Genomic DNA, 12,375 nt, shown 5'->3' with positions numbered 1-12,375 from the left:
GTTTTGTTTTGGTGTTTTTGGATTGGAGATTTGATTGAGGTTTAAATAAGGTGTTTTTTTTCAGACACGAGTGACAAAAATAGTTATGTCTTGTTGACCAACTTCTTAGTTTCAAGTGATTAAGATTAGCTAAAACAAGTAAGGTTTGAGCTGAGGTGAGGTGTGCTACCTAACGTTGATTTTTAATGTTTAGTTTTTTTCTTCTTCTTATTTGTTCTGATTTTAAATGTTAGTTAAGAGTAGTTGAGCTCCCTCCAAAATTATTCCCCCCAAATTCTGTTAACTGTCTCATAATTCAAAGCTTAATTGATAAATAAGACTAGTACTAGTATTATTTTGTGTTAACTTTGATCTATTTACTTTTGTACTTTTTGATATGATATTCTTGCAAATCATCTTTTATTAATTTTCAATATGTAGGTTTCCGGATCACCTGATATTGATATGAAATGCCTCATTAATTGACGCGAACAGCCGAACATAATATCCAAGTATGCATTAAAAATGTGGCATGACACATTGACACGATAAGTCGACAATCTTCTGATATTTTCAAAAATTGAGGTGTGGATATTGTGATAAATCAAAACGTATGACATTTGTATATATAATTTTTTTTGAAATAGTAAAAATAAACCCTACGTTATTTGGCAAGCAACAATTACGACTTGACAATATTCAAGATTTTCAGTATAATTTAACAGCTTGTGCCATTATTGCTTATCCCATGACTCATTAAAATATAATAATTTGTTTTAATGGAGAAAGGAAAAGAAAAGTGAAGCATTTTGGAGTAATAAAAATGCAAGAAAGCCAACAACCAAACCTACTAAAATTTAAAAATCAACACATTCGTTATGAATATCAAACTTAACAAAATCAAAGAAAGTAAACTAAATTTCATAGCATTTTAAAGGTATTCCTTCTCTTTTAATACAGTCAATTTTATGTCGAATCCAGCAGTATTATATTCAGTGCAATATTCACAGTTATTTACTGTGCTTACGTGGCATGTAAGAATTGAGACATAACACATAAATTCTATAGGATATTTGAACCAATCTATGTATGAAAAAATTTGGGTGCTATAAATGTAAAATTCTACAACATCTCTATATAGACTTGACCTATAGCCTATAGGTATACCCAAGTAAATCCAGAGAATTGAAATGGCACAAACAAAATCTTTGATAGCTATTTGTTTGATCATCTCCTTTACCCTTCTCTCTGTATCATCAGGTAATTCCATTTTTAGTTGATGACTTACTTTTGATTATTTCAGAAATAGTGTTTATAATTTTTTTTAACTTTGCCTTTGTTATTACTGTTAATTGAAGCTTTTAATTATATTACATCAAGTTTTGTTCTATATTAAATAATATTAAAATAATAAACTTATGGGATTGTAAAAAGGCATGAAAATTTGTCAAATTATGGTCATCTATCCTGCAACTTTAAAACTCAGCTGAGAAAATGATAAAATTTGGATTTGTTCGTAACTATCCAACAAACATATATCTCTTGTTATATACGTGTAATATATTGTAAATTTGCTGATGTTTTCAACCAAATGTAGTTGTTTTATGTAAGAACAGATGACATGATTAAACTCACTTATGGTGACATGCCACATATGATTTCCACGATTATCGCATCTGATACAATTTCATAAAAAAATTGATGTGGCATAATTGTGAACAAATCCAAACTTCATGTTTTCTCTGGCTATTTTTAAAATTATGGAGCAGACCAGAATATGACCAAGACGCATGCATTTTCCAACAATTTTTCAGCTTGGGCCTGCCTGACTTGGGTCAAGGCCCAAGTATGAAAATAGTCTGATTGAAACATGCTTCAACTAATATGACTAGACCAAATCCACTTTGTTTCACTGATGGCTCGGTCCTGGCCATGCTGGCCTGTGTAGATCCGACCCGATTAAAACTCTAAGTATGACACATCCCAAAGTGGATAGTTTGTTATATTTAGAGAAAATTACGCTCCCTCCGTCCCCAAAGAATATGTACCTTAGATTCAGCACGAGTTTTAATGTAAAATTGATAAAGTAAGAGAGATGTAGAGAGAAAAAATAATTAAAATATTGTTAGTGAGAATGAGTCTCACCTCATTAGAGATATAAGACTTTTCAAAATTATAAAGTGCATATTCTTGTGGGACAGACTAAAAAGAAAAGAGCATATATTCTTGTGGGACGGAGGGAGTAATTAATACATATGTTGATTAAATTAGAATGTTAATAATGAAAAGAAATATGCAGTGAGTGGAAAACAATGCAAGGAAGGGTATCCATGGATTAAGGTGAACTGTGAAAATAAGATCAGAGTTGATCAAGATTGTTGGAGCGAGTGCCAAAAGCGTCACGGCATACAAGCTATTGCCGAGTGCTTTAACCCACATCCTGATCTTCCTAAATTTGCAGTTTGTTATTGCTATTGGAATTGTTGATTTATAATTAATACTTTTATTTCTCACATTAATAAAAATCGAACTCTAGATTCGATATATTACGTCGTTGATTATTATATTAATTACATTTTGAACTCAACCTGCCACATTCAAACTGAATACGACCAGTTATAGACACGATCCGATTCTTGTTGACTCTACACGATAATTAACAACACCACATGATATTTACACCGGTGGCATGCTAACCTAAGGCGACGTATGAAAAAGAGAGAGATAATAATAATGTGATTTTGACTTTAATAACGTAATTAGAATAAGAGGATAAGAAATAAAAACAATAATGTAAAAGATGGGACGGTTTTGATTCAAAATACTATAACAAAATAAAACAGAAATAAATAAAATCAGTATTTGGATATTTCAACTTGACGACCAAATATAAAAGACTTCATTTTATAATTGAAAAACATTACTTTATTATAAAAAATAATCTGACTTTTTTAAGGCAAAATGCAGATATTAGGATTTATTACCTATAATTACTCGTAGTCTTTACGTAGGTGTTCGATTTGAATGATAATGTATGTTACACAACCGACACCCTAACCTAAGGAGACATATGAAAAATGATAACGTAATTAAAATAAAAGAGTAGGAACTAAAAATACTAATAATAATAATAATAATAATAATAATTATTATTATTATCAATGGGTTACTTAAATCTTACTTGAACTCAATATGATTTTTTTTTTTGGTGTAAATGTTAGGCCACACAAATGATTTCATATGCCAAAAAACATGTTAAAGATGTGACGTTTTTTATTTAAATAAAAGATAAAATCGAAATAAATAAAACCAGTTTTTGGATATTTCAACTTGACAGACCAAATAAAAAACACTTCATTGCAATTTAATCTAATTAAAAGTCATTATTTTATTATAAAAAAATCATCTGACTTTTTCCCATTAAAATGCAGATATTAGGATATATTTCCTATAACAAGTCGTCTTTTAGTAGGTTACTGGGCCAAAAATAATTGTGGAATTGCCTTAGATTAAGGGAATAACTTTTGTACTCAATCTCTGATTATGAATAAATAATAAGTGTGCTTTTCTCGATTACTTATCTGGCAGTGAAATTAATTTATTTGACTATAATTAATAGTAAGTGAAAAAAAACTCAAAATATTAGGTGAAATGGACACACTACTCTTTGACAAATGATGAAGGGGTAAGATAAATGTTTTTATGCAATAGGGAGTACCTCCTATTAAAAGAGGCTGCCTTTGTTGCTTTACATAACTCTCATTAAAAGAGAATAAGATATTTTATGATTTATTACTTAATAACTTGCACGAACAATTAAAATACAAACAATAATAAAACTGACACATTAAAAACTAACAAATGACAAAATCAACTAGCACAAAACAACAACGCAAAACAATGTCAGACTTATCTATCTTCTCTAGGAGAAGTATCGATTCTGCATCACACAACATATATTTAAATAACGCTCGTCAATAAATAATTCTTTACTACTTTGGATTATTCACAGTATAATAAATTGAAATTAAATTCATGGAATTTTCTTTAGTCTCAATTTTTTTGCTTTGAATATTTACCATTCAACCTCCAACTACAAGGCATTTATGTAATTATTCAACGGTCATTGCTATGAATAGTGTATCTTAATTACTTATTAATAACAATGGTCATATATATGTTAAATTGTACTTTCCCGGCCATACATATGGTACGATTATAGAAAAGTTCAGATGTTGGTATACAAAATGAATTTTTTTTAAATCTTGTATTCTTTTTAATTGTTGATTTATCAATATTAAGAGTTAATGTGAAAATTTAATACTCCATCTGTGTTAAAATGACATACTACTATTATTCTATTTGGAATATTCCATTTAAAATGAAACATTTTCAAAATGGTTTCACTTAATTAACATAACATAAAATTTCGTATTAAAAATATCGTCCATATACACTAAAAATAGTAATTTGACAGTAGACGACAAGAGTTTTAATACTCCTACTCCGTATAAAATAGATAGTAGTAGGAGTATAAGATATTGTCTAATGACAAAAAAATGATACAAGTATGTGAAAAATGAGAGAGGATAAAAAATAAATTATATTTATATAGTTAAAAAAATCTTAAATTTAATTACTTGTCCATGACTAATCGTTCTTACTAATAAAATTCACGAGAGACCATGGATGTTAGAAATGAACTACGCATACTAACTTTTGTATTAAAACGAATGGGAAAATTGCACCCAATCATAATTAAAAACGAAAAGTGTAATAAAAGTAGTTGGTAAATTATGATGTTTATTTTCCCGCCACCCTATTTAGCTCACTACAAAACCAAACAAGAAATTAATAGGTTGATTAAGTCATGAGTAATAACAAAAGTGACATAAAATCAAATTATAGGCAGTATTCACTAATATGCATATGCGTGTTGTTTTCTCATTTAATAATCTTTAATTGATGAGTTGAACATTAGAACTTGTCACTATCAAAAATTTTGGGATGTCAAATTGAAGACTTAATTTCCAACAGATTTGCACGCAATGTTAGTATGTTAGATGCTACTAACTTTGTAATAAATGAATTCCATGTTAATATTATAATCTTTAATTGTTTTTATTTTGGTGAAGTTGCACTTTATGTTAGTATGCAAAATTAAAGTAAAAATTGGGAAGCCACCTACATTCAATGGACAGTTAATTATCAAAATATTGCAATTGAAGCTTCCTCATTGTTGAAAGTAAAGTGTCTTTGTAATTAAACTCAAACTTGAACTTAGACTATATATATCTATAAATGGATAGCATAGTGGACGATGTCGGCCATTCTTATGTCGATTTCATTTTTCATATCCATTTTAGGGGTGTTTGGTAGGTTTATTTTAGAGAGGTACTAGCACATGAGATGTTTCAACAATTTATAAAGTGCAATATTTTATAAGCTTCTAAAATGTAAAGGCATTTGGATAATAGAGACTACAAGCTTGATAGATAATTATATGGAATAATTGATATGAAATTATAAAGGATATAGAAAATACTCCATTATTGCATATATTAATCCATACAAGTTTTCGCATTGTGTAATTGTCTGTTTTTGTTAGTTTGTTTAATTCTTCTTGTGAGTGAATTCTCAACTTGATTAGCGTCTCTAGGGACTAGGATTATTTGATACTCGGAAACATGTTGGATATTTTAGTATAATTGGATTAACTTGATTGATCAATATGATCATAATGAGACAACAAATAAGTTGGAAGTGCGGAGTGTACCCTTATTTGAATTCGTTATGATTAGACGGGGGTTCGAGGGCAGCGCCCCTGGCTGGGGTCGATTAAAGTTGCTATACAGAAAATTCATTCGGAAATATAATTTTCGATAATTGAAGGACTAAATTACAATATTCGTAACCCGCCAAAAAACTGTTAAAAACGGTTGTGATATTGAAAGGATGCAACGTTTCACTTTCAACCTCCTTTTATTGATCATCTTCTGGTTCGAAAAGGTATCACAGAATCAACATACGATATACTTCAAAACCTGAATTGTATCCGATCAAATATTGGTAGAACCGCCAAATTGATTTGATCCGAAACTATTTTCACGCCTTTTAGGATATCCAAATTGTTCACGTTTGATAATATTTGTTTTCACGCCTTTCAGGATATACAAATTGTTCACGTTTGATAATATTTCCCTAACAAAACATTGAGTGGCTGAGAACCAATTTGATACTTGGAAACATTGAGTGACCGAGAACCACATGGAATGAGAATATAAGCAATGGTACTGGTATTACACAGTATAGAAGTTCATCATATTTAGACACACGGACATACTTGCATCTACAACGATGGAAGTTGAGGCTCATAGGTTGTAATGCACAATGTCAAGTGCACCAACCTCCACCGTAGCATATCTCAATTCGTCGGTGTTCCTAGAAATGACAGACTTTCACGTTGTATGTTTCTCTTTTGACATTTTTTGTTTCAATTCATATTCTAAATAGATTCTCAATCGACCAATAACTCAAGTTCTCATGAGAGAAACACAAGAATCAATAGCTCACCCGGAGACCTTGTGAATTTATAGTAAATTTTATAATATCAAGTGGTGAGCTTATTTACTCTTGCATTTATAAATTTTGTGCATGTTGACGATGATAACATATAGTATACAAATTTTCTCAAGTTTTGGAAACGTGACATGTACGGTCCATAACCCCCCTATAAATAGCCCCCCAATTTTAAACTCATTTTCAAGCTTCACACTACTCTCTCTCCCCATTCACGCATAACACTACACTACTCTAACCCCTACGCCAGATTCCGCCAAAATGCCGGTCAAGCGCAGCCGCGCCGGGAGATCCTCGGCCTACCTCGACTCCGCCGACGCCGCTCCGGGGAAGCTCACCAAATCAGACGCCTCCGCCGACGCGGAGCGCCCGAAGCTGCTCCACGTTGCTTCTCCGGTGAATACCGCCGAATGTGCCGCTGATCGGACCAAAATTGGCGGTTTCCTGGAGCGGTGCCACTATTGCAACAAGCGAATTGCTCAGAATTCTGATGTTTTTATGTACAGGTTGGGGAATTGTTCTCGATTCGCTCAGTTATATTATTAGATTTGATTTCGTTGATCATATTCGCAAATCATTGATGCTTATTGTTTCTGATTTTTGTTGATTTAGATCTTTGATAACATTAGAAGTCGTTTTATACTTCCTTTTACCAATTTTGAATAGTGTTTTGCTGTTTTTCAGATGAGTTGTGATATTTGATCTGAAATTTGCTGGTGCTAACTGTTTTTAGCAATAACTAATTAGTAAATTCGTTCTGTATTACGTTCTACCTTTCCAGATGTCGAATATTGAGCCAATTTTTTAGTAGATATATTATCGTATCTCGCGCTTGATTAGTCTTAATATATACCTTTGCTGACTAATTCGTCGTCTTTGAGGAATCTGGTGTTCTTTTCCGTTATCGAGTTCACTTTTAGGAGCATTTTCATGTTCCCTTTTTATGATTGCAAACTTTGTAATTTGAATGAGCATTTGATTTCCTTGATTTGTGCCTATATTCTTGCTTATAGTCTTACTTTTAATGACCCGTTGACTAAATTCAGAGAACCAGCATACACACTTTTTTACTATGCTTTTCATTCATTTTACCTACTTTTACTTTGATGACAAAAGTAATTTGAGTCTAATATCTAATTATGCCACTATACATTGCTGTATAGTTACATTATGTTGCTTGATAAACTAAGGATATCTATTTAACTAGTAGTACTTCTATCTCTTATCCTTTATACTCTGGCAAACTTATATTTGAATTCAAAATTTCATGCAGCAACCTATGTGCTTTCTGCTCTGTCGAATGCCGTGAGTGTCAGATTAATCTCGACAAATTGGCTGGGAAAAAGCCACAAAATTAGCAAAAGAAGTTGTTTGACGGGCATAACTGAAGTCGAATGCTGATCGTATATCACATATCAAATACTACAAATCATAGATGCAGGCTGTTGGTTTTTGAGGAACAGTTTGTGCTTCTGCATATAGGATAGAAATAGTATACGTCATGTTAATAGTTCTTAACTACACTTATAGTTCCAGTTCTTTTGCTTCTGTTGATATCATATTATAAAATTCTCTCTTTTTTTATTGCTTTAGAAAATTAGATCCAACTGTTCATGCTCTTTACATGTTCCTTTTTTAATGTGCAAAGGATATCCCCGCAATGAATTCGTTGAAGATAATGAACTACTGTGTCAGTGCCATCCGAATCATTTGCTAAGACAACGAGAATTAAGAGAAGGAAACTTCATAATGCTCTGTCTTGAGATAATTAGCTTGGCAGAAGAATCGTAAATTGCAGTTACCTAAAAAAAGTTATTTCTTGAAGATGATTGTATTTTGCTTACATGTGATATTTATGCAAGAAGATGCAAAGATTAGATGCATCTGTCTAGCACTTGAAGTATTTTACAGTTATAGGTGTGATTAAGAAGTATTTTACTGATATAACTTGTCCAATTTCTTTCCCAACTATGCTCTTTCTTATATTCTATGTTACATTGAAATTGTACCATGATTCCTTTCCTTCTTCTCTCCTTTCTGAGTTTCCTGAAGAAGACCTTTTTATCTTCAACATTTCTCGAAATTGATTTTTCTGTTCATCCGCGCGTTGAATGTTTTCAACCTGCTTTATTGTTCAGTGCTCTGTTTTGATGCCATCTATACTTCTAGGAAACCTAGCTCCTGATTCATATTTCATCGCAAATTCACAATTCTCCTCTTCCTATCAGACATTTCAAGTTGACTCCTGAAAAGTGTTGGTTATAAAATACGAACTTCATTGAGTTATGTTGAGAACTGGCCTAATTGGATAGAAGATCCTTTGACATGTATCATCAATACTAGAGCTCTGCTAGTTTGCTTTCTGGTTCTGTGTTAACTTTAACCAATGATAATTTCACATGCGATGCGCGTAATTTTGGTTCAGGTTCTGCTTGTGTTCCATATTGTAGTATGAAGCGTGAGACGAGGGCGTCCACCTCGATGATCTCTGTTCGTCTCTTATTATGATCACCGTAAGTATAATTATCTCTTCGATTGTGTAGACGACCAGGAGCCTAATTTTCACCAGCCCATCTTAGCTTGAAAAAAATAAATGGGCTTTCAGAATTTATTTCATACTTGTTTTGTGCAGTGCTTTTCTGTTGATAGTTTGCTTCAGGTTCACCAATTATTTGTGTCATTTTGTTGTTACTACTTTTCCCAGAACTTAGCAAACTCTCGTGCAACTTGTTGAGCAGACTGCTGTTGAAACTAGTTTGTATTTTTGCAGGTTTTGCTGTCATAAGCTCATGCTCAACTGCAGACTGCACAAGGTAAGAGTTTCTATGCATTTCACAGAGCTCATTGCTTCTTGTTTTCTTATGCGGTTATAAATCTTCCCTTTAGATATCTGCCCCCTATTTTCCACCATTTTTACTTCAGCTTCTTTGTCCTATCCTCCCACCAAAACCCCACAAACAATGTGATAAACAATCACCTTTTCAAGATCCATATAGATTCTTTAATCTGCAGTTTCATGACCATGGTACGATGAGTTTCGTATAGTTAAGTCGATGATTAGGAAATCGAAGACGATAACCTTAATAGTATACCACCAACTAGAAGTAATGCCTTTAGTAGTTGGACTTGCATTGAAATTCAATGACCACTAACTTCATACATACCCTATATTAGATGAAGTCATCTTATGCCTATTCTTGCTTCACAATGATGCATATTAATCTAAAAAGTTTATAGAATTTGTTTCCTTCACAGAGATTTTACTAAAAGAAGTAAATGCAACCCAAATAAATATTGTAGCCTGCTTCACGCCAACTCCCATATTCTGTAAATTATGATGCATTATTAGAGACTAGTTGAATGTTAAGTGTATTTACTGATCTCTGCTATGCTGAGTTGTACCTGCACTGAGAGTACAACTGAAGCATCATCACTCATCACTGTCTAAATTCATCACTTGTGCTCAAAACTGACAAGCTTGTTTTAACAAGCAAAGTCTAGTTTTTCCCAACAAAATACCCTATTATTAGCTCCTAACTCCTTGTGTGACATCATTTTACAATTTTTGAAGTAGCCCTATTTCCACAAAACTACTAGTTTGTGTGATTCATTCTTCATCTTTTGCTATTTTGGTCTAAATTTGATCATTTTAAAAATACAATGACGAAGTCTAAAGTGATTGAGCTGCGGTATATACGTTGTGTCATCATCAAATTAATGTGGCATAAAGCTATGGACCATTGAATCTTTCTGATGTGAGAGAGTAGTTTCTGTTTCACCCATTTAACACGTAACTCTATTTCATCACCATGAGATCTTGATTTTGATAGTCCATTACCATTAATGAAAATAATTGAGTTTTTGTTTTGATTTGTCATATCTCAGTCAACGTCCGTGCATCTTATAAATTCGTACTACTACCTACCATTTAAAGTTTGGTATTTGTAATTAATTTCTTAATCTTATGATGTGTGATTAATAAGAAGATACTGATGGGATGGGATGGGATTTTGCAAAATGTTGGGATAAAATGTCTAAACTGAGTAAGTATTATCAGTCAAAATCTAATATTATTCTAGATAATATTTTTAATTTATTATGTCATTTTCTGCAAATCTAGGGAATTGTTGTGTACGTCATTTTCTAGTCTATTTAGGAATTCCCGATGTAAGTTTTGTTTTGTCTTATACTTTTAACTTTTTTTAGCAAGTCACGGTACTTCAGATAGATTCCACATTGAAAATAATGTAAAAACTAAATTTGTTGAAGATAATAAAATACTGAAAATTGAATTAGTAGGAATACTATTAACAGGGACTAAGCAGTCTTTAATGTTGGGCAAAGTTTTGGGATGAAATTATAGATGAATATATTAATTCCTCAAGGGATGTTCATTTGCACGAAGGTAATGTTATATAGAGTTGATTGATTTTATGTGATATATGTGGTTTGAATAGTAAAAAAATAATATTCCTACATTTCTTTATTTTCATCAAAATTTATGAGCAGTTGTAGCAAGTGATCCAGACATGATAACATAAAATAATAGGATAAGTGGAGGGACCATAAACACATTAATATGTTGGTTAATTACGCATCATGCCACACATGGGGAGGTATGTACATCCACTCACTATTCATTTAATTATTCTCTTTATATACTCTACTTTTTTATTTATATTTGAAATCTCATTAAAGATATCGAGATGTAGATTTTCCTAAATCTGTTTATGGCTGGTTTACACTTTTTAACTAGTTAACTTTTTATAGTTTTTTAATTCCAAAGACAACCTCTTGGTATTCTGTCTCATTTGTAGTAACATAGTGACCGGTTAGTATTAAATTATTCATTGATTTTTCTATTTTCCTATGTTTTATGAAGGAAATGATGATTTTGTTAAAAAAAAATCAAATGGGATATAACTGCAAATGGAAGGCAAGGAACAGATCGCCCCATCCCCTTAGATTTTGTCTCCCCTTCTTTTATATCTTTCACTTAAATTATATTAAAAAAAAATTTGCTACCTTAACACCGGCTACTCTCCTATTGTTGGTCAAGCTAGGAATATAGTAGTATTATATTTATGTATTTAAATTTAATGAATTTAACGAATTTGTTAGGTGGATGAAAATTCAAATTCATGTACTATCGAACACCGATAAAATTATAACTGAATACTAGTATATTATATAAATTTGGATCATTATGTGAGCATTATTTTTGGCTCAATATATGATTTGAGTATTTGCAATATACTGGTATAGGGTTGCGTTAATGCGCTAACTAATTTACAATAATAACTAATAACTTTCAATTCTGTGTATTAAAATTATCAATACAAAGACATAATTATATCAATACAACATGTAAATTTAAATATCAATACAAAGACATAATTTATCAACACAAGAAATATTGATAAATTTATGTCTTTGTGTTGATATTTTTAATATACAAAATTGATATTTAGTTATTAGTTATTACTGTAAAAAGTTAGTATTTGATCACACACCTAAGGATTTGAAGGATTGAAGTATACTATAACATATCAAGATCTCCATCAAGAAACAAATGAAATGTTCTATTGCTCTTATCACAAAACAAATCATTAAATTATTTTATAACATATCAATATCAATAATGATCATGATAATAATATGAAAAAAAAATAATTCGCATTCCGAATCCAAAAGAAGGAAAAATCAAAATATGTCACATCTAGTGGTGGCATTCTTACATTTGGATGTTCGAAACATCCAAACATGTCATGTGAATTTAGCCGTCGGATATAAAAAAAATACAATTGCAATTCCTTT

The 12,375-nt window shown here is 31.4% G+C and overlaps 1 protein-coding gene across 3 annotated transcripts; it reads left to right on the top strand.

Annotated features, from left to right (window-relative positions):
- The first annotated feature begins 6,763 nt into the window (after nt 1-6,763).
- LOC121802068 (FCS-Like Zinc finger 15-like) lies at nt 6,764-11,643 on the top strand. 3 transcript variants are annotated; one of them, XR_006050729.1, is made up of 3 exons: nt 6,764-7,064; nt 8,984-9,071; nt 9,329-11,643. XR_006050729.1 is itself a non-coding variant. In XM_042201636.1 (2 exons), exons 1-2 carry the CDS (start codon nt 6,820-6,822, stop codon nt 9,006-9,008), a joined length of 270 nt encoding a protein of 89 aa, XP_042057570.1. In that variant the 5' UTR covers nt 6,764-6,819; the 3' UTR covers nt 9,009-9,308. The 3 variants fall into 3 exon arrangements, 2 of the variants coding, with proteins under 2 accessions (XP_042057570.1, XP_042057562.1); XM_042201636.1 differs by lacking the exon at nt 9,329-11,643 and having other exon boundaries at nt 8,984-9,308; XM_042201628.1 differs by lacking the exons at nt 8,984-9,071; nt 9,329-11,643 and adding an exon at nt 7,832-8,150.
- The last annotated feature ends 732 nt before the right edge of the window (nt 11,644-12,375 follow it).

This window comes from Salvia splendens, chromosome 1 (genome assembly GCF_004379255.2).
Source record: "Salvia splendens isolate huo1 chromosome 1, SspV2, whole genome shotgun sequence".
NCBI classification, from domain to species: domain Eukaryota; kingdom Viridiplantae; phylum Streptophyta; class Magnoliopsida; order Lamiales; family Lamiaceae; genus Salvia; species Salvia splendens.
Note: the sequence above shows the minus strand (reverse complement) of the source record. Positions and strands in the feature narration are given on the sequence as shown.